The sequence below is a fragment of the Muntiacus reevesi genome, chromosome X (genome assembly GCF_963930625.1).
Source record: "Muntiacus reevesi chromosome X, mMunRee1.1, whole genome shotgun sequence".
NCBI lineage: Eukaryota > Metazoa > Chordata > Mammalia > Artiodactyla > Cervidae > Muntiacus > Muntiacus reevesi.
Window position 1 is genome coordinate 30,366,225 of NC_089271.1, and position 22,883 is coordinate 30,389,107.

At 38.9% G+C, this 22,883-nt stretch overlaps 1 protein-coding gene across 2 annotated transcripts in view; it reads right to left on the bottom strand.

Moving 5' to 3' along the window:
• Positions 1-22,883, bottom strand: part of DMD (dystrophin) — a 2,163,935-nt gene that overhangs the window by 350,684 nt on the left and 1,790,368 nt on the right. For both annotated transcript variants that reach the window (XM_065915496.1, XM_065915495.1), the window contains 2 exons: positions 21,805-21,925; positions 20,921-21,189 (listed from right to left, as the gene is read on the bottom strand). In XM_065915496.1, coding sequence (XP_065771568.1) covers positions 20,921-21,189; positions 21,805-21,925 — 390 coding nt within the window. The remainder of the gene's footprint in view (positions 1-20,920; positions 21,190-21,804; positions 21,926-22,883) is intronic.

Here is a 22,883-nt window from a genome sequence, read left to right on the forward strand (position 1 = left end):
ACACATCTGCCCAATTTTCTCTTTCTCCAACAGCATTCCAGGCAAATGTGGAAGAAACAGTTGATCTAGGTTTGGGGTTTTGTCAGATGGTTGCGGCACAAACGCTTAGGGATGTGACAGTTTAAATTTTAGCAGGAATGTGACTGCAAAATGCAACTAAAAGGGATTTGGAGGGAAGTAAAGCAAGATGAGGCTTGTAGATGGAGAGAAAGAGGGCTTAACAGTGGACGTCAAGATCATCCAAGAAAGGCCACAGTTAGATGAAATGCATAAGCAGGCAAGAAGGAGAGGAGACTGAAATGCTAGAATTAGTTAATAATTCTATTTAATTATATTAAATAAATTATATAATTCCTTATATAATTTATTTTTTATATAATTATTTATAATTCCATTTAAGAGTTTATAAATTGTGACACGATATACATATCACAGTTACATATACACATACACATACTGTTCTCTTTATATATTAATGCTACCCCTGAGAATGAAACGCTTCCCTTCTTAATGATATTCAACACTATTCCTGAAATCTTAAACTACTGCTTCATAGAGGTCCTATCTCATCAGGAATTCAAGAATAATATGATCTGACAATGAAATAACATTCTAGGGCTACATACACTGGGCAGAGAAATTTACATCACAAATACGATCAAGAAACAAAGTAGGGGCCAGCTGCCTTTCTCTCTACAATGAAACCTTACTGAACAAACTGTTTGTGAACCAAAAGCCCTAAGAAATAGCTTGAAAAGAGTTTTAGCACAAGTCCCAGGACTATTCATGCTGGTTTAGTAGCTGAGGGGGAGGAAATGGAAATCATGGCCTCTAGATCCAGGTCTTTGGTCCTGGAGTTGAGGCTTCAACATGTGGTTTAGGGAAGGCCTCATGGAACCCAGTTACCCAGTTAGGGGTAGGGACAGCCCAGCTGTGTTTTGCAGCTTCTGCATTTCTGGATGGGTTTATCATCCTGATGGAAGTGAATAGCCACCACTGGAACCTAAAGAGTCAAGGACCATATCCTGCTTTGCCCAGAAGTAGAAAGGCCTGGAGCCTCTTAAATACCTGGGGGGAATATGTTTGGACCCATCCTAACAAGTACCACTAAGTAGGAAATTCTCACCTTCTCTGCAGAGGTTGTCTTCAATTAAAAATACACTAGAAAGGGCTTCCCTGATGGCTCAGTTGGTAAGCAATCCTCCTGCAATGCAGCAGGCCCTGGGTCAATTCCTGGGTTGGGAAGATCTGCTGAAGAAAGGATAGGCTACCTTCTCCAGTATTCTTGGGCTTCTCTTGTGGCTCAGCTAGTAAAGAATCTACCTGCAATGTAGGAGACCTGGGTTCGATCCCTGGGTTGGGAAGATCCCCTGGAGAAGGGAAAGGCTACCCACTCCAGTATTCTGGCCTGTAGAATTCCATGGACTGTATAGTCCATGTGGTTGCAAAGAGTTGGACAAGACTGAATGACTTTCACTTTCACATAGACTTTGGTAACCTGATGCAAAGAACCAACTCATTGGAAAACCTCAATACTGGGAAAGATTGAAGACAGGAGGAGAAGGGAGTGACAGAAGATGAGATGGTTGGATGGCATCACAGACTCAATGGACAGGAGTTTGAGCAAACTGTGGGAGCTGGTGAAGGACAGGGAAGCCTGACGTGCTGCAGTCCATGGGGGTCACAAAGAGTCAGACACGACTGAGCAACTCAACAACAGCTACATAGACTAACTTCATCCAGTTCCCCAACCTCCTTTTACCCTTGGACTTTGGGCATGAGATATTTTTTTTGCTTTGGCAAGAGACTGCTGATGTGAATTCTCATTACTAACACCATGAGCTACCCCATTGATTTCCAACAAAACCAAGACATACCACCCTTTCTGTAAGTTCTGCCAAATATGAAGGGACTGTGTCGAGCTGAGACACAGGGGCTAGTCTGAAGACTGAAGAAGACTTCCCTCTGCCATTAGGATCACTTTTGCTTCTGGTAGAGACATTCTTGACAGTAAAGTATGCCACTGAAATATGTATTCTTTTTATTTGTATTCTTTTTAATAGAGATTCAACTGCATTGAATTTCAGCATCGATTTTTATTGTGGCAGCCCAAGGGCAAAGCATTATGTTGTTGTTGTTGTTGTTTTTTCCATTGTCCTCCTTGATTTCCTTTTTCAGGGCCATTCTTGTACCTGTTCATATTTGGACATGATCACTTTGGATGAGCAAAGTGACTAAGGACAGAAAGAACTGAAACAGACTCAGAACTAATGACCTAGATGTAGCATAATCAGAATGACTTGGGGTAGGTAAATTAAAAAAAAAAAACGATTTTAGGGAAACAATATGAAGTTTTTAGGGATGAAAAGATCAGGTGCTTTTATTTCCCAAGCAATTATCAGTTATATTTTAACTATGGTTGTCCCCCAGAGTCACCACCCTTCCAAACTCGTGGCACTAAAAGAAAAGCAAATAACTGCTCCATTTTTTGCCCATAAAGAAGCCTCATGTTTGTCTGAAAAATGATCTCTAGTTTCTCTTCGTATTACTGGAAAAGAGCGTGCACCCAAACATGAAATTCTTTTTTTAAAAACATCTCTTCATTTGCAGCCATCATAATTCTTCATCTTTCAGGACACGGCTTCACTATGAAACTCATCACTCCAATACCCTCAAAGGCTGAATTATAGCTTAACCACACTAATGGTTTCTGTCTTCTTTATTTTTTATGTATGTTCATTTTGCCCTCACAAATATTAACTGGAAATGAGGAACAGAACAGAACTGATCACAAAGGAAAAACTTCTGCCTATAAGAACAAGTGGTACACATTTGAGTTAATTTCCTCAGAAACTAGTTCCTATAATCCTAACTCTGGATGCTAATTATTTCTTTTTAATAGAAAAATGAAGCAAACAAACCAAAACCAAACAAAAACATTTCAAGCTTTCCATAGCTTTCTAATGACACAATTAAAACAAACGAAAAAGGTAGTTCATGAGTGCTTTACAGAGGCTAAATGCAAAATACGCACAATTAAAATAAAAAGGTCTCTAATGAGTATAAATAAATCACTGAAGCAGGCCATATTCTTCGGCTGCTAAGGAAACAGAAGGAATGCCAACATTTTCTGTCTAGCAATTTTAATTATATATGACAAAACATCAAGCAAAACGGCAGTGAATGAAATCTATTTACTTATTTAAAAGTAAGTAATAATCCATAAGCCATCAAAAACATCATCCATGAGGACATTGATATTCAAATGCAGGTGTTATTTTAGACAGATTAAGTTTTACACTGAACAGGTTTTTTTAATTTGCCAACATTTCTGCCAGCCGAAACTGCTCCTGATCTGTGCCCACATTTACCACTTGCATTGCCCTGGCATAGAGATGCTGTCTTGTTCTCCCCTTCCCCTTCACAGCTTAAAACATCTGTCTAAGGTAGAGCTTCTTGAACAACAGCAAGCATCATAATCATACAGCAGGCTTGTTAACACAAGGATTGCTGGCTCTCACTCTGGCATTGTTAATTCATTAGGTTCACGGTGGATCTGAGAATTTGACACTTTTCACAATAACTTAAAAGATGCTACGGCATCCATAGAACTCACCAAGCTTATTCTTGACTTACGCCCTTCATGAATTCTCTTCCCTCAGCCTGGAGTTTTCCATTTGCTCTCAGCCTGCATGCTTGTGTGTGCTCAGTTGCTTCAGTCGTGTCCAACTCTTTGCAACCCCATGGACTGTAGCCCACCAGGCATCTCTGTCCATGGGGTTCTCCAGGTAAGAATACTGGAGTGGGTTACCATGCCCTCCTGCAGGGGATCTTCCCAACCCAAGGACTGAACCCAGGTCTCCTGCATTGTAGGCAGATTCATTACCACTGGACCACCCAGGAAGCTCTGCCTTCTGCCTGTTGCTGCTGCTGCTGCTAAGTCGCTTCAGTCGTGTCCGACTCTGTGTGACCCCATAGACGGCAGCCCACCAGGCTCCCTCGTCCCTGGGATTCTCCACGCAAGAACACTGGATTGGGTCGTTATTTTCTCCTCCAATGCATGAAAGTGAAAAGTGAAAGTGAAAGTGAAGTCATGTCCAACTTGTAGCGACCCCACAGACTGCAGCCTACCAGGCTCCTCCATCCATGGGATTTTCCAGGCAAGAGTACTGGATTGGGGTGCCACTGCCCTCTGCCTAGCTGGCTTCTATTCAGCTATTTCAGATCTCAGTTCCTGTGACCTTGAAAGACAGCCCATCCCTGGTCATCCTATCTAAAGACAGACGCCGCCCCCCCCACCCTGCCCCTAGTTTTCTCAGTCTCAGAACCCTATTTCCTTCTAGGCATTGATGGCAATTGGTAAGTACATATTTATTTGCCTATTTATTAATTCATGGTCTGTCCCTTCATAAGACCCTAACCTTCATTAAGGCAATTCTATGTTTATTTTTCACCAGGGCATGCCTGTCTCTAGTACATGGCAATCCCTCAATACATTTTTATTAAATAATGAACACTCAAGAGAATTAGACATGAAGACTTCAGATCAACAGCTATTCTCAAACTGCTTTATCAACACCATTTCCTATATAAAGCTGAGGCCAAGTTCCTAAGTTAAAGAAGAGAAACCTGCTTATACCCTTCAGATTCCATATCTGGATTCTCTGGCTCTATTACTTCATTTTATAGTGGAGCATATGCTAATTTCTGAAGACTCTCTAACGCTCTGAGCAAGAATGTAATGTTCAAGTTTTCGGCACCAATCAAGGGGAGTTCACATAAAAATGAAGCAAGTGGGGGAAAAGGGGAGAAATCAATTAATATTTAAGGAAAATATGTCCTTTTGGTGGTGATATAGCCTTCTGCAAGGCATTCTGGCAAGATTGAATAAAAGTTTTAAAAATACTGTTACAGGAAAAGATGAGCTACAAACCAGGGTCTCCATGTGGAGTTATACAGTGGCCAAGCCAAGGAAACCAGGGGCTGAAATCCAACCTGGACCCCATGACCAAAGTGGTGAACTCTGGCCCAGGGCTCCTTGATGCAAGAAGTATCTTCTACTTGACCCAAAGAGGCACTTGTAGGGATTGAGATTACAGATGCTGAAGGGGAGATTATGGATGGTCTGTTTCTTTCTCCAACTCTCTCTCTTCCCTCTCTCATTTTTGGGGTTTTTGAGTAAAGAAAAAGTTCACTGACAAATACATCTCATGTATTTCCTCTTGTATAGAAAGGGGAGTGTAACATGGATACACCAAAGCTGTTGTAAAGATGAACGAGAAGGTTGGGTCAATTTCTCCTTCCCTTACTCCATCTGCAACCAATTCAGCATTGTGGCCCATAACACGGGGTATGCCAAGTCACATGAGCCCCATTTGGTCTAAATCAGGGGAACTCTAGAAAGCAGAGGGTCATACATTCAACCATGAGAAAGCCACAGACTAAGATCATTTCTTGGGGAGCTGAGTCTTTCAGGTCAACTTCTAATATTACCCTGGGGTAAACCTGTCTTTCCTCACCCCTCCACCATGTAGCTTTATAAGGGCTCCCTGAACTAGACATTGGGGTATAGGTATATGAAACATAAAGGGAGCAGCAGAATGGTGGGAAGGGGGAAGCTCTTTGTTCAGAGCTTGAATAAACGGCAAGAGGTAGGAAACCTTAATGTGTTTGGAGAGGTGAAAATAGTCTGTAATAAGTTGAAGTATGAAACTACAGAGCAGTTATGGAAGAAAAATCATGGGGTTTTCTTTGAGCAAGGTTGTGGTGGGGGGACTTCCCTGGTGGTCCAGTGGCTATGACCTATGCTCCCAATGCAGGGGGCTGGGTTCGATCCCTGGTCGGGGAACTAGATCCCACATGCTGCAGCTGAGAATTCACATGCCACGGTGCAAGATCCCACGTGCCACAAAGAAAATCAAAGGTACTGACTGCTCCAACTAAGACCCGGCACAGCCGAATCAATAAAGATTGTGATGGGTTTGGATGAGTTGACTTTTGCAGTGCAGTAATGAAGGTTTTTGCCAAGGGGAATGGCATAGTCCCAATAATCCTTTTTGTTAGATTTTAATTACTACTCACTTGAAAACACTTCTTTTATATCTACTGTGCATATATCTGTGGCTTCCCAGGTGGCACTGTGGTAAAAAATCCACCTGCCATTGCAGGAGATGCAGGAGACTCGGGTTTAATCCCTGGGTTGGGAAGATCTCCTGGAGTAGGAAATGGCAACCCATTCCAGTATTCTTGCCTGGAAAATTCCATGGAAAGAGGGATCTGGCGGTCTTTAGTCCATGGGATTGCAAAGACGTGGACACAACTGAGCATGCGCGCGCACACACACACACACACACACACACACACACACACGCACGCATATACATATATTTACTATGCACTGGGAAGATGGAACTCTCAATGAACTCACAATCGTTAGCACAGAGAGACAATTTAGTGGGTTATTAAAAACCATGTAATCATGCTATGAGAAGCTGTGTCACAGGGCTTGAAAAGTACTAACAAGGCAGGTTCAGTTGGAAAATCTCAAGTTTAGGAATGAGTGCAAACTGATGGCCATTTCAGAAAGGAGAAGGAATTGACATGGAGTGTCTGGAAGATTTGGACATGAGGTAACAGTCACTAGAAACAGGATGGTGGCAAATGGGAGCAGGTTATCTGTGAAATAATTTTTAAAGGAAGAAAGTATTTTGCTCTGTGTGTTTGTGGATGTTTATTCACTCATTCAAAAAATACTATTAAGCAGCCATTCCCTGGTGGCTCAGACGGTTAAGCGTCTGCCTGCAATGCAGGAGACCTGGGTTCGATCCCTGGGTCGGGAAGATCTCCTGGAGAAGGAAATGGCAACCCACTCCAGTATTCTTGCCTGGAAAATCCCATGGATGGAGGAGCCTGGTAGGCTACAGTCCATGGGGTCGCAAAGAATTGGACACGACTGAGTGACTTCACTTTCACATATGCCAGGGAATGTTCCAGGCACTAGACATCAAGCAGTGCACAAAATATACCAAGTTCCTATGATTCCACAGCTTAACTCTAATGAATGCAATTTCATTTAAATGATGATTGTTATTATAAAGGCTTATAAAGAAACAAATCCCAAGCCAAAATGTATCCATAGCTACAAAATGCAGCATTTTTGACCAAGAAAATGGAGGACAACATATGGTATTGTATATAGTAGTTCCCAAGAGATTCCTTTTTCCCATTAAAACAAATTAGGCTACCTCTGCATGTGTGGATAATAATTAATAGAGGAATCTAGGGTTGTGAGTTACCAGCGCAATATACTACACGCAGTTTACTTTATATTGGAAACATTTATTTTAAATAAAATTAAAGATACTCTATTGAAATACACTATTGAAATAAAATGGATTTTTGCTGATCTGATTTTTCATTCAATATATTGTTGTCGGCTTAGAAATTCTAAAACAGAACTGAATCAGAGATGAATATAAAATTTCTAAGGGCTGAGATAAAAAACAAATGGAAGAGGGCTGAAAATGATTGTAAAATGCCCTTCTATAAAATTTTTTAGTTTCACTTTCAGATTATTGTAGCTCCTGAATTTAATGTTTTCAGTCTTTCCAAAATACCTTTCTTACAAATGGAATAACACAAGAATAAGGGATTGCACTATTTCAGGTCAAAAGTAATGAGCATAATATGGATTTTCGTCATTAAAAGCTATGCGACAGCATGTTTAAAAATTAGATTGGTAAATTTTTGATAATGGTTCATCTTTATTTCATCATATTCCTAGGCTGAAAAGAAAGTCTTAAGTATTTATTTCTAAGCAATGTTTTCCCTCCAGATATATTAGTGGTTATTATTTTTATCTCAATATATGTATGTGTGTGTGAAAGATCTGGCTAATAGAGTCAAGAGTTTACATTGTTCTTCATTTTTAATTTCATCATACTTTGAGAAGTTTACTTTCAAGATATTGCTCTGATTTTTCTGATCACATCTTTGGGTAAGAACTAAATTCATATCCTGTTATGTTCTGTTATGACAACCACTATCGTGATAATGTCCATTTAAGTACATGTGAATGATGAATAAACTACTACTGACACAAATGTATCTAAGTGTCAAGCTGTCTAATCAATGGACTCTAATGTTATTTTAAAAAACATTAAGTCATGGGCCAAATCTACCCTTTAAAAAATTTGATTAGCAGTCAACGAAGACACCATATTCTAATAGTAATAGATTTCTTTTTCATTTTGCAAAAAGGGAGTCTGGGGACTTCCTTGGCAGTCCAGTGGTATGGACTGCATGTGTCCACCACAGGGGGTTACAGGTTCAATCCCTGGCCAGGGAACTAAGACCCCCACATGTTGTGCAGTGTTGTGGTCAAAAGAAAAAAAATGTGATTTTAGTATCCTTGAAAATCTTTGGGAATGATGCTGTATTGATTATCTGAAGAATACTATTTTAACTGAAAAGAGGGTTTAAGATCTTAATGAAAAAACAATCTTTTTCATTAAAAATTCAAGATTTTTTTGAAAGTCAAAGTGTGTCGGATTTCTTTAAGACCCATCTTGCACGGGACACTCACCCCAATCTTCAGGAAATTTTTACACTTAGACAACCTTGGAAACGTCTTCCTTTAACCTTTATAACAAAATGTCAGTGTGGTTCCAAAGGTAATATTTTATTCACTGTGTAAGTCAAACTTCTGCTCATTTGTTTAGCTTATATTTCTTCTAACCTTACGCTTTATTGGAAGTACAAAAGTCACCTTTGTATTGGATAACTCTTGCAGTATGGGGTTTGTGTAAGTAGTATGGGGTTTGTGTAAGTTGAAAACAATGAACCATTCTTTTGTGACTTTAGCCTTTCCCTGCTGGAAATATTGGAGGCCAATGGCTAACACGCAGTGGGGGAAGGAGGTGAAACGTTGTTTTGTGTGACCTACACTTGGTCCTTGGGTGGATGAGGGCCTGAAAGCATGAGGCAATTCTGTGGGTATTATTTAATGAGACCTAGTAAGATTTAGGTTCACAGCCATGCATAGACTCCAAATTGGGGTAATAGACTTTCTGAGTAGGAAAATCAGTAAATAAGATGAAGCTCACTGATAGTTTGCTTCAAAAAACACATCAATATACTGGCTTGAAAGTGACAGTGAAAAGTGTTAGTTGCTCACTTGTGCGCTACTCTTTGCAACCACATGAACATTAGTCCACCAGGCTCCTGTGTCCATGGAATTCTCCAAGCAAAAGTACTGGAGGGGGCAGTCATTCCCTTCTCCAGGGGATCTTCCCAACCCAGGAAGTGAACCTGGGTCTCCTGCATCACAGGTGGATCTTTTACTGTTTGAGCTACCAGGGAAGCCCATATATGGCTTACCTCTCATTTACTTTAGTTTCTACTTACTTACCACACTTGGGCATATATTGCTGATAAATTGACTTCATTTTCTTTGCTAAGTAGTTTAATGCCATGTTAAGATCATGACGATACAATTTGAATATTTGATAGGGAAAAGCTTCAAAGGAGCCCACTGAGTCTATAATAATGTGGAATCCCAGGGAACGAGCCTTCTAAAAATAACTGTATTTTGAAATAGGACCAGCAGGCTCTTAACTTTATGAAGGAAAGAAAAACTTCACCATAAAAATCAATTCTTTAAAAGGAGAAGAAATCTATCTTCGTGCTAGAATTCTCTAGCCTCATTCTGGTTAAGAGAGCTTGACATTTTAGGGCTGAACACACTGTGGAAATTTAATAAATATTGAAGTTTACAAACAAAAACATAACAGTGATATGTTGACCAATTTTCAAAAACATTGAAAATCAATGTGCCCTTATTCTGCCTAATTCGGTTAACTCAATTATTTAATGCATTACTTGATTTGAGTGGGTTTATACAGAGCTATTTCAATTTTATACTAAACATTAATCAAATTACTTTCAATGCAAAATTTTCTTTATTTCCATCCCCTAACCCCCCAAGATTCCAGAATAAAGGGGAGGACCTATTTTAAATATTGCTAACTTAATGTTAAAGCATACTTTCACACATTTGTTTCTATTTTATTTTGCCCATAATTTTCATCACATATACCACTCACCCTATACCAAAACCATAAACTCTTTCGTAGTCATTTAACAGAGTGATTTTGCATCACCTTTGGGGGAAAAAACCCCTCTTCCCTAATTACTGCAGTTAAGACTATATCCTACTTTCTTCCAGTTTCACCCCATATCCACTTCCATTTCTACACACAAACATACACCCTCCTATCATGAACACAGAACCTCAGTGGGTTGACGAGCTAAATTAGAAAATGCAGCAATCCCTGAATAAGTGATCAGCTATTCACACTGAGCAAGCAGGTTTTAATTTTAAAATGTTGAATGGCCTCAGCTATTCCTAATGTCCTCAATTTCAGCAATTCTGTAAAGTACTTGCTTATCATCAGTATGTTTGGCAGAAAATTATAAGGAGTCTTTTAAAGCTTAATTGTTATTATTGGTAAACATGATAACATTTAAACAAAGTGAATATTCTGTGACTAAATATCTTAAAGTATTAAGAGTGCGAAGGCAAGTTGAATTTTAAGTCATCAGAAGCAACTCAGAACTTGTATGAGTGCCATTAAAATACCAACAAGAACACTGGAATAAATAACAGTGAATGCCTTGTACGAGACAGATTTGGAAAGAGTAGGCCATTATTCACTTCAAGGTTTTACAGGGAAATTCTGCTCCCTCCCTAACCATCAATCACTCTCATAGGAGGACATGTGCCTGCATTCATTTTTAAATGTCCTGGATGTTCTGAGATTCAAAAGAAATAACAGATGATATGTTTATTACTTATAATTGGAGAATTACTAACAATAAACAACATATGTATTTATACACGTAGACCGTGCTTTTCCTACAGAATGATGGCTCTCACAGTGTCCCTGAAATAGCAGCACCACAATCACCTGGGAACTGGTGATGCAGATCTTTAACTCAGCTCCAGACCTCCTCAACCAGAAACTCTGGGGAAAGGCTTCACCAATCTGGGTTTCCACCAACTCTCTAGGTGATTCCGATGCATGCTAAGGTGAGAGTCATGGCCATGGAAAATTCTTGACATTCTCAATGACTATGTCTAAATACCTAGGATCCTCAATGGTCACAAGTATCTGATCAACACAGACACTTAGAGATTATGTACCTATAAAGCCAAGGTTGCTTACAAAGCCATTTTCTTTACTGATAATCACCACTTTCTCAGACCTTTCTGTGAACTCTTGTCTGTTGTTACCAACCTCAGTAAATATTAGGTTATTAGGTTAATCAAAAAGTTTAGGTTTTTTGGTAACTTCTAAATGGTGGGGGGGAGGAGGGGCGCCTGTGGGAAGAACAAACTTTGGCCAATCCAATCCCCAGGCGGTAGGTTGTGCAGGGGGGAGGGTGAATTTTTTCATAAACACAATTTTCATCACCCCTAAAGACTTATTGCATGTGCAAGAAAAACTAGCACTGAAAAGGCTCTGTTGAAAGACAGAGGCTGAATGGATTACTAAGTTCGCTTACTGTCTATGAGGGACACTTTTCCTGGCCTGGACATCCATCCTCCAGTTGTTGTGATTGTTGGCTACTAATGTTTCATGGCTGCCTCTCTTCTTCAGAATGGTCATCTCTGCTGATTGGAGCCCCTATCCCAGGAGACAACACACATTCCCAGCCTGGGAGGTGACTCAAGTCTCTAGGGGTGGGCCGCAGCCAGTGGTGGGCTGGAGCAGAGTTCAAGAGTCAATTGTGTGCATTTCTTCCCAAGTCCGTGTTCGGTGAGATCACGCTGGTAACTTGAATCAGTCATGGCAGGAGTATTTATACCCCAACAATGGGAAAACACTAAAAATCAGTGTTCACTCCACCTCAGAGCTAGCTGTTGATAAATGCTCACTAGCATAACGCTGGCCACAGCCAATGACTGGCTGGGGTACAAAAGGACAACTCTGCTGGGTGGTTCATACTCCAGAGCTTTCTCCATTTGAATCAAGACACAAAGCTAGATTTTGCTTGAGATGATATGCTTAATTGGCTCTTTCGTCTCCCTAGTGATGCTTTTCTAACTCCCACACAGGCTTCTCCTGAAAGCTGACCATCTACAAATCCTGTGCACCCAGACCCCTGTTCCTAGGGTCTGCTTCCAGGGAACCTGACCTATAACACCAATTAAATTATTAGTTAAGTGACCGCTGTACAAAAGACTCAAAGAATATATGTTCAAAATCACAAAGAGCTACAAGTCATGGACCTTTTGATTCACAAAGATCAGACGAACATGCAAACCATATATCTGAAATGGCAAGGATCTACCCTTTGTGTATTGTGTACATAAATGGAAGAAGCTGTTGGAAAAAGATGAAGCTGTCACAAACTGGGCAATTTTTCCTATCATTCTTCTCAAATTATGCTTTCATACCCATAGGTGATGAGCTTCCCTGGTGGTAGAGTGGTAAAGAATCTGCCTGCTAATGCAGGAGACCTGAGTTCGATCCCTGGGTTGGGAAGATCCTCTGGAAAAGGAAATGGCTTCCTACTCCAGTAGTCTTGTCTGGAGAATCCCAAGGACAGAGGAGCCTAGAGGGCTATAGTCCATGGGGTCGCAGAGATTCAGACACAACTTAGCAACTACACAACAATCCACAGGTGAATATACTGAAGGAGTCATTTTACATAGTATGTTGGAGAAAAACATCTTTACATTAAAACACAACAAATCCGTTTTGGAGAAGACCACAGAATTGAAATGAGATTTTAAAAATAAGAAACATAAAAGAAACTTTATGCTCATGGAAAAAGGAAGCAAGCAGGTGGAAGGGGAAGATATCTGGTTTTATCTCCTCAGCCATTCAGAGAACTGAAGCAGAAAAGCTTGAGAAGCACTGCTTTTGGCAAGTTTGGTTGATAGAAAAATCTATAGCAATTGTTAACTATAACTAAAAATATAATTTTAGTGTGAATATATCTTATTATGAGAAAGTTTACTTTTCTTAGTCCCCGTTAAGAGTTCCATTAGTATCACAGGCACATGTGTTCCCACAATACCCAGAAAACTGGTTAACTAAGAACCAGCTCAATGCCATCACTGAACTTGGTTAAGGTAAGGGGGCATAATATTGGCATCACATCAGTTGTTTAATTTTAAAAATTGTAATTGCAAGGCATGATGGGAATATAGTAGGTGCTGACTCCATGGGTTATTTGTTCTAAGTCATTCCTTGTGCTTCTGGTAGGAGAGTAGCTTGATTTCGAATTTTAAACTTGTTATGAGTTTGGAAGATGTCAAAGCAGACTAAAAATCAATATTGACTGTGTATGTCCATCTTCGAAGGAAATATGGAATTTCAGTTAAATAAGTAACTCATTCTAAAACTGTTTCAAGTTGATGTGTTACATGCACACATACACACAAACTAATAAAAATTCTTGTTCCCTCAGCTTAGTGCTAAATAATTATGTTCTCAGGAAAACTAAGATGCCATTAATATAACTCCCAGGGCATTTTATTCACAAAATAAATTAAACATTCACACTCTGTAATGAGATCAGATTTCTCTGGGTATAGGTTTAACCATACCATAAGTGAATGAATGATTGAGTCTTTAGATCCGCTAATGCTGATACTACGTTACTTAAGTTTTTGTTTTGAACAGTCTTTTATTTCCCAAGACTCTTGAGGAAGAGTGTTTATAATTACTTCCAGCCACAAACAAAGCTTCTGGAATAAACCCTCAGTAAACAGGACTGGCATATTAAAGGATCAGTTTTTTGATATGGCTGTTTTCAAATAGTAGGAAGGATGATACTCTTTGGAGGAATTTTTATTATCTAATTAAATACTTCTTTAGGAGAATAATGTCAGATGAACTCATTAGCTGAACATTTTGATTAGCCATGTTCTCCTAAATATTCCATGACCAGAAGAAGAGCTGTACAACTCTTATTTAATGCAATCACAATGGCAACAAATTCTAGCTGCTGCTTTTATCACAGTCCATCAAAGGAATACAAAGAAGCCCAAATTAAAATAAGTTCTGTAATAAAAAGAACATGTTCCTTTTCCAACTGTTTGAAAGCCTTTTCCTATCTTTAAGCAAAGTTCACTCAGTAATTATCTTATTTATGAAAGTAAAAAGCAGAAGGATGTTTCTCTTATTAAATAAATGGCTTTGTGCTTTGAATACGGAGGGCATCTCGAAACAGTCAAAAAGAAAGCTGCCTTGAATGTCATCAACTTATTTCCTCCCACCCACTGTTTTAAATCATTTGCCTGGTTCCAATGTATACTACACTTACATAAGTTGTTTATGAAGAGCCAAATTAATAGTCTTCACAATTGTTTTCCTTGGAATTTGGAGAGCTGACAAATGAATTAGTAGAAAATGGCAATTCTACATGAATTAGCTTTTAAGTCTCCCTAAGAGGCTGATGCAGAACTTAATAAGAGACTTATTAGGGGAAGTAGGGCAACTTAATTCAGATTGATTATAGACTTTGGTGAAGACAGCTGGGGTTCAAATGAAACTGCAGAAGAACTTATATGCACTTCAAAGTATGCTAAGCAGATGTCTGAAACAATTACTCTGTGCTGCCTTTTCAGATATTTCAAAGGCAGGATGGGAATGGCATGGTAAACCAAGGTTCTGTTTGCCTAAACCGCGGTAGGGGCTTTAAAAACACACACAGCACTATACCTAAAATCCGATGCCTTGGGAAAGGAACATGATTTGACATTGCTGTCCTCAGTAATTTGCTTTTAATTTTAAAAACAGAGCAGGAAATGAGAGTGAATACATGGGAACTAAGTAATAAGCTCTCCTGGCAACACTAACTTGCACTTAATTTTACATTAAACAAATAATGTGGTTAGGAAATTTAAGATGATTAAATTCCTCCTTTAGTCTCTAAGCTCTAGTAAGGCCAACAATGACCATTCTATTTAAAAATACTGAAAAAAAAAACAAACAAACCTCGACTTCTGAAAGTATTTAAGTGAGAGTTTCCTATAATATGCCTTCTCATAGTTATGCTCCCAGATAGTAAAGGCCAAATCATATGCTTTTAAACATCAGAATTGCATGCTTTGAAAACTAGATAAAACCCTGATTACTCCATATGACAGGCATTAGTTCCATATTTAACCCAGATTTATAAAGGATTATACCGTTTCTGTGTTTGCTTCTCCAACAGCTTACATTAATATGTGTAGTGCTCATATAAAAGCAACAGCAAAGGCCTCCACAGAGCAATTCATTGCTCTGTTACTTACAGTCCATAGCAATTGACAACTGTTAAGAGCAATTAACAAAATATTAGTAAGCTTTACTTTTCTTACTACGGGTAGTATACCTTATTCGTTATGGAAATATCATTCTTTTATTGTGAGGGAAGTTTACATATTGTGAACCAGTTTGGTTCTGCCTGGCCATGCATCTCCTATCTCTGTAACAAAGGATTATAAACTTTCTCTAAAACACCAATACAGTATACTAACGCATATATATGGAATTTAGAAAGATAGTAACGATAACCCTGTATGAGAGACAGCAAAAGAGACACAGATGTATTGAACAGTCATTTGGACTCTGTGGGAGAGGGCGAGGGCGGGATGATGTGGGAGAATAGCAGTGAAACATGTAAATTATCATATGTGAAACGAATCGCCAGTCCAGGCTCAATGCATGAGACATGTGCTCAGGGCTGGTGCACTGGGATGACCCAGAGGGATGGGATGGGGAGGGAGGTGGGAGGGGGGATCGGGATGGGGAACACATGTACACCCATGGCTGATTCAAGTCAATGTATGACAAAACCAATACAATATTGTAAAGTAAAATAAATAAACAAATAAATTTAAAAAATCTCATATATAAGAAAGGATTTAAAGTTGGCTCAGATAAATGACAAATACAACAAAATTAATGAATAATAAAATATCAGGGTTAAAATGAAAAAAGCAATAAGGGAGGCGAGAGTTACATGAACATGGCTGAAATCTTGCTTCTAAAGTGAAGATGAAAGTCTAATGTGTTACATCACATTTCACATTACCTATCAGGAGGAAACATACTTGGTTTTCTCAGTGTCAAATTCTGAGATAGCATTTCTCTGACAAATTTCTCAGATAAACCATGCCACAGGTAGCCTGAAGAGAGCACTTACCAGTTTTCTTCTTAAATTTTTAGATGGGAATGTTGAAAATTAAAATAAGTCAGGATGCCATGGTGGCTTCATCGTTATCTCTGTTCTACTACGTGCATAATTACATTATTCTCAATCATAATTACAAAAAAGGTCCAACTAAAATATTTCATTGTAAGAACTTCAAGGAAAGTCTCACAGAATCCCTATATGTGAATGTTCATAATAAGAAATATAAGTTGAAAGTCTGATTGAAAAAAAAAAATCACATAAAATACATAACTACAAGGGTATGAGAAATCTGCATATTCCAAGATGGCAGCCTGGGGCAGTCTAACTATGGTGTGTGAAAAACTGTTTCAAGTCAATTGGCAAGCTAAGGGCAGTGAAACGTTTCTGGCTCAAGAATGACGTACCAGTCAGTGTCACGAAATCATGGTAGGTTAAAACAAAGAGCCAACGTGGAAAAACAACAACTTGCACCAAGTTTTTCACACAGGAATTATTCTTAAGAACAAAGATGTCATAAGTAGACTTTAGATTCAAAAGTTGTTCTACTCTATTAAAACCTGCAAATATTCCACTTATAGGTATATGTAGCACACCTAGCAATTCAAGGAGTTAGTCTCACTCCCCGTGACTACAGGGAAAGTAAGAATATTTGCATAGTCACATAAGCATTGGTGTTATTTCCAGTAAAATGAGAAATCATGATTCTGTCCTTAAAATATTTGATAAGCAGTATGAGTCATGAATTTTAAAAATAAAGAGGCATTTAAAATTTAAATTTTATTTTAGTGGTTATTTCTATGGCAGCTATATTTGGAAGGCTGAGATTCTCTTAGTGAGCTAAATAGTCAATATTAACATTATGTTCCTTTCTCTTATTGTATATACACTGTCCTAAAGATGATGACTAGTAATAATGCCATGTCCATAGGGTTCCAAGACTTAGTTGTTTTATCCATTCTCCAAATTCTAAAGTCACATTTGCTAATGAAATGATGTAATGCTAAATCCCACAGAAACACACATTCCATAGTGACTTGAATAACAACTTCTTTAACAAATGAGAGCTGAATGGAGGCGGATATTATGAGAGAGTCACTAAGGGTGATGAAAACAAACTGAGATGGATCCATAAAATGTTCTGGCTACCAGCCTAGCTATCCACTGCGCATTCCCTACAGCGAGGAGCCTCTAAGGGCTTAAATTTAAGGGCTCAAATTGCTGAGTAGAAAAATAGGAAGAGTGGTCTTAAGTACTCTTCTGCTGCTTTTCAAACTAAGTTTTAGTTAATAAAATTCACTCCTGATAAACTACCACCACCAAAGTCTCAAATCTGGTATTGTTGAGATGCAACAGAAAAAAGCTGGTGTTTATCTCCACTGTGAAATGAAGAGGAACTTCTGAAGGGAAATAAATATGCATAAATTAATATCATCTATAATTTTAAGATAGGCATAAAATATTTATGGACTACTGGTTTAGAAACCAAGATAATCCCCTCTGTTATGACCAGTAAATACACATTATGACCAGGTACTGTAACTTTAGTGTATCGGTGTCTGAGAGAGAAGTGTTGTTACATACAAGCTCTTTTTAAAGAAGCATTCAGTGTATACATGTTTTGTTATGACTGGGATGGGAGTGAGGAGGCTTACCAATCAGGGTATGGGAAATGAAGTTAGTCTTAAGATCAAGAACAGATGAGAGAGGGGACTTGAAAAGAAAACCACAAATAGAGTTGGGTCAGGGCCAGTTGATATATGAGCTGTTCTATTTTTAGTTAGTTTTTGTTACTAAGTCATGCTGTATCCATTCTCCATCTATATTCATTATCTTACTAATGCTCCTATGTGACCCATATGACTCAAAATGAATCCTTTAAGTCTGCTCAAAAGCCTATATAGTTAGCCACTTGATTTATGAACTAATTTACTTCCTTTGGGACATTCTTTTAAGTTAATTTGCCATTTGGGGGAAATTTTTAAGAATTTAGTTCTTATATTTTGGGATAAAAAGAGTATTTTTAATGCTGAATAGGTAATATATTTCAAAACATTATTTTAATTTTTATGTACACAGCATTGTTAACCATTGCTTTAAAAGTTAGACCTGGGGTCATAGAACGTTGGGGAAGATATTTTGGGAGTTATAAAGTCAAATTTTTAATCTCCTTTGAGATCTTCACCTACTATTTTAATGAAGAGCTTTTTAATTCCACATTAGACTGTAGGCTTCATAAGGACAAAGACCAAGCCTGTTCCATTTATAACTACACATATAGCACATTTTACAGTAGCTCATAAACAGCTGTTGAGCGAAGGAATAAGAGAAGCTACACTAGATTTCTTATATGCTCCTGGCAGTGTACTAGGGACTGTGAATTCACAGATGTACAGCAGGATCCTTTTTCTGAGGACCCTTACTTTCTATGGTAGAACAAAAAGGCCACAATGTATGTGAAGTTTAAGTGCAATATTTGAAGCATGTGTGGTGATCTATAGACGCACTGAATTAAGAGCAGTTTCTTCTGCTTGATGGGAGGTGGGGGTGAAGGATGGGGGAAGCTCTAAGGCTTGGAGCCATTGGAATTGCACCAAGTGAAAGTTCACCACGCGGATAAGTTGGACTGACCAGGCAGAGCGGACAGCATTGGCAAGGTAGAGAGTTATGAAAAGAGATGGGAAAAGGGGAATATGGTCAGAGTGTCCTGAATGGCCTCAGAGAGGATAGAAGCAACAGTCAGGTCTCTATGCTAGGGCTAGGAAGAAACAGGGTCACCTGCCTTCGACATTTGCTGGACTTCTTCATCAGGCAGGCAGTCTCCTGGAGAGTGTTTGGATTAGAATTGGAAGAGAATGGTGAACAGAAATATCAGTAAAGAAACTGCATTCATTCACTCACTAAGCAAATATTTAAACTGTAGTGTCTGTGATATGCCATGGACACTGATGGGGAATGGGGTTGAAGGATGTAGCAATCTGAATTAACAGATGCCGGGACTAGAAGGGGACACTGGGTAAAAAGAGGAGAGAAAACATAAAGGAGATATTCTGAGGCAAAATGAGCAATCAGTGAAGTCAATGAAAACATAGAAGGATTCCAGGATAGACCTTAAGTTTCTAGCCTGAACAACTTGTTGGCTTATGATCCACTAACTGAAATAGGAAACAGAAGAAAAGCCAGGTCAAAAGGGATACTTATAGGGGAATGGGCCAATAGGAGAACAAATGGATTTGCTTTCAGGATGGTTGCATTTGGATTCTAATGGCATACGGGTTAGCAGACAGAAAAGAGATTCAGACTAGAAATTCAGATCTGTCACCATCTACTCCATTTCAAACTGGGAGCATTTATACAAAAAGAAGAGAACTGACCTGGAGGAGGAAATGACAACCCACTCCAGTATTCTTGTCTGGAGAGTCCCATGGGCAGAGAAGCCTGGTGGGTACAGTCCACAGTGTTGCAAAGAGTCAGACATGACTGAAGTGACTTAGCACATGAGCTAAGGTTTTTATAGAATAAAAAGAGAACTGAGCTCAGATTAGAAATTTGGGCATATTAACACCTGAAGGGTGGGGAGAGTTTCAGAATTGAGGAAAATAAAGGAAGAAGAAGGGTGTGGAGGAAACAGTGCCATGAAAGCCAAGGGAGAAGAGACCTTCCAGAATGAGGGGGCTGCCAAATATGCCAAAATCAGGTGAGGATTTCACTTCTTTTGCATTTCAACCTGGCGGGATGTGTTGTTTTTGACACTAGATAAACAGACAAAATATGTTTCAAGTTGCTGCTTTTCAAAATGATACTCCTAAATATGTATATTCTTTCTTTGTAAATGTATTTATCATCTTTGTGCCATATGGGAATGTAACTTTGGTCTCATGGACACTATTCCAAATATAGAGTGATATTTCCTAATCCCTGCAGGGGACTAATACAATGCAAAAATTGTATTCTATACAATGCCTTTTAATGAAAGGGCAGACTTAATGGTCTCAGTTCACAGTACCATAACTCACTCAAGTCATAATAATTCAGTTAGCAAAAAGTCCAAAACCTAGGCTCCTGGCTACTGACTAAATATTGTATTTTTCCTGATAAGAGGTCAGTAAGCATAAAAAGTTAAACACATCTCATTTTTATGTTTGAGAAAATAATAATAAAACATATTATCTTGTGTATTCCTTTGTAATCAGCCCTGATCTCCATCCAAAATTCATGGCAACTACTCACATGTTTCTCTCCCTATATTTTCACGTTACACATAATGTCATAGAAATAAATTATGCAATGTGTAAAAAAATATTATATTTTCCCTTCCCTGATACTAAGAACCAAAACTACACACATACACACACACACACACACTTAGACACCCATGAGTAATTCAGACCACTTTAGTACACTTAAATGAATTTCCTCATAGCAAAATCAAAACGATTTTTTTTTGCCCCATAACTTAATATTTCATTGTCTATTACTGAAGACAGACAGATGATTAGATCACTATCTTCTAGTTGAGAAAATATTGGGTTGGCCAAAAAGTTCGTTTGAATTCTAGGGGCCACCCCCCGCCCCAACCATGCATCAGAAGACTTTGAATTTGTGAAAGCATTCAAATACTTAAGGGCCCCATTTTTAACTTTGCAAGAAGAAAATATTGCACCAGAGTTCAGATCAGGACCTCTTTTGAATCTCTCAAAGGGTGCTGAGGCCAAACAGTAGACCGTACCTTGACTTTCTCGAGGTGATCCTGGAGGGAGTCAATGAGAAGATCGCCCACGGGCTGCCATGATCCCTTGATCACCTCAGCTTGGCGCAGTTTGAGGTCCAACTCATCCGTGGCCTCCTGCAGTTCTTGGAGTCTTTCGAGGGCCTCGTCTATTTTTCTCTGCCAGTCAGCCGAGTGCAGGTTCAATTTTTCCCACTCTGTGTTGACCTCCTCAGCCTGCTTTCGTAGGAGCCGTGTGACATTCTGGGCTTTCTCCTCAGGCGGCAGCTCTAAAGTGGTAATATAACAAGGTTTTAGGCCACATTCATTTTTGTGATTTTTAAAAAAAATAACCTTGCTGAAAAGGTCATACTGGCAAAAAGAAAGAGAACAGTTTCACAAGAGGGCAACCTTCTGATTAATGGCTTTTTTCTACTTTGGAGTTTAGCACATCTGAAGTCATGTCATCCTGAGTGAATCTGTTCTACTTTATATCAATCAGATAATCCAAGATTCATTTAAGCTACTGAGTAGCAAGATGTTAGGATGCACACCACAAGCTCGAATTTACTGCAGGAAAGAAGGCTCTTAAATTGAAAATTAGCTTATAGTCTTTGTGACAATAAACTTCCTCACAGATAATCTCTTTTGTTTGTTGTTTACTAAATGTTTCAATAAGTGATCGCTAATCTCTTTTAATGTTTATTTATGAATGTGCAAACAGATTTATGCACAGTGCTTTACGAGTCCCTTTTCTTTTTCAACATCAAGGTTTAATTTCAATCGATTCTATTTAACCCAGAAAATATGAGACCTATCCAGACCTTGGCAGCCAGAATGGATGGGTTGCTCTGTCACCACTGATCCTTCTATCAATATGTTATTACAGTTCCACATTCAATTACCTCTGGGCTCCTGGTAGAGTTTCTCTAGTCCTTCCAAAGGCTGCTCTGTCAGAAATATTCGTACAGTCTCAAGAGTACTCATGATTACAGGTTCTTTTGTTTTCAATTCCCTCTTGAAGGCCTGTGAAATGAGATGAAAAGAAATGCTGATTTGGCTTGTGGCATTCTTCTCCAAATTAATCCTGGGTGCTCAGAACTTGGTTATGAAATTCCCAGGTCAATTTCTATCTCCTTTATTTATAAACTGATAGCCATAAAATGATAACAAAGGCTCAACGGATCTTTCTGTTAAGCAGGAAAACACCGTGTTTGTATTATGGAGAGCATAGCAGAGCTTTCAAGATATGTTAACATCCTTTAAGATATGAGTGATTTATTTAAGTAACTTGACTGCCAAGCTTGAAATCTGGAGCTAAAGTTCTAGGACATATATTGCAAAACTCTAGCAGGGCTAATGAAACTTAGGCATACCCAAAAGAATAGATATCCAGATTATAATGGGAAACCTAAAAGGCCACTTGGAAAAACTTAGGTTGTACGGAAGTATACGACCAACCCTAATTCATAAACATCAGCTAATTCTGTCAAAATGTCTGACAATGAACATAAAGATGTATTAATAGTAGACTAAGTGAAACCTCAACACTTTTGAAAAGCACCCATTACATTTTCTGTTGTGACTTCTTTGAACATGGGAGAAATGTTTTGAGGTACACTGGAGGTAGATTTGTGGGAACCAGTTTCTCTAAAAGAGTGAGCCTAGAACAGACGTCTTGAGGTCATCTAAATCAGTTATCAAATTAAGTCTCTAACCTAATCTTCTTTGATGAAAGTGAAAGAAAGTGAAGTCGCTCACTCGTGTCCAACTCTTTGTGACCCCATGGACTGTAGCCCACCAGGCTCCTCCGTCCATGGGATTCTCCAGGCAAGAATACTGGAGTGGGTTGCCATTTCCTTCTCCAGGGGATCTTCCCAACCCAGGGATCGAACCCAAGTCTCCCGCATTGTAGGCAGACGCTTTGCCATCTAAGCCACCAGGGAAGTCCAATCTTCTTTGATACAGGGGATTAAAAGACAAT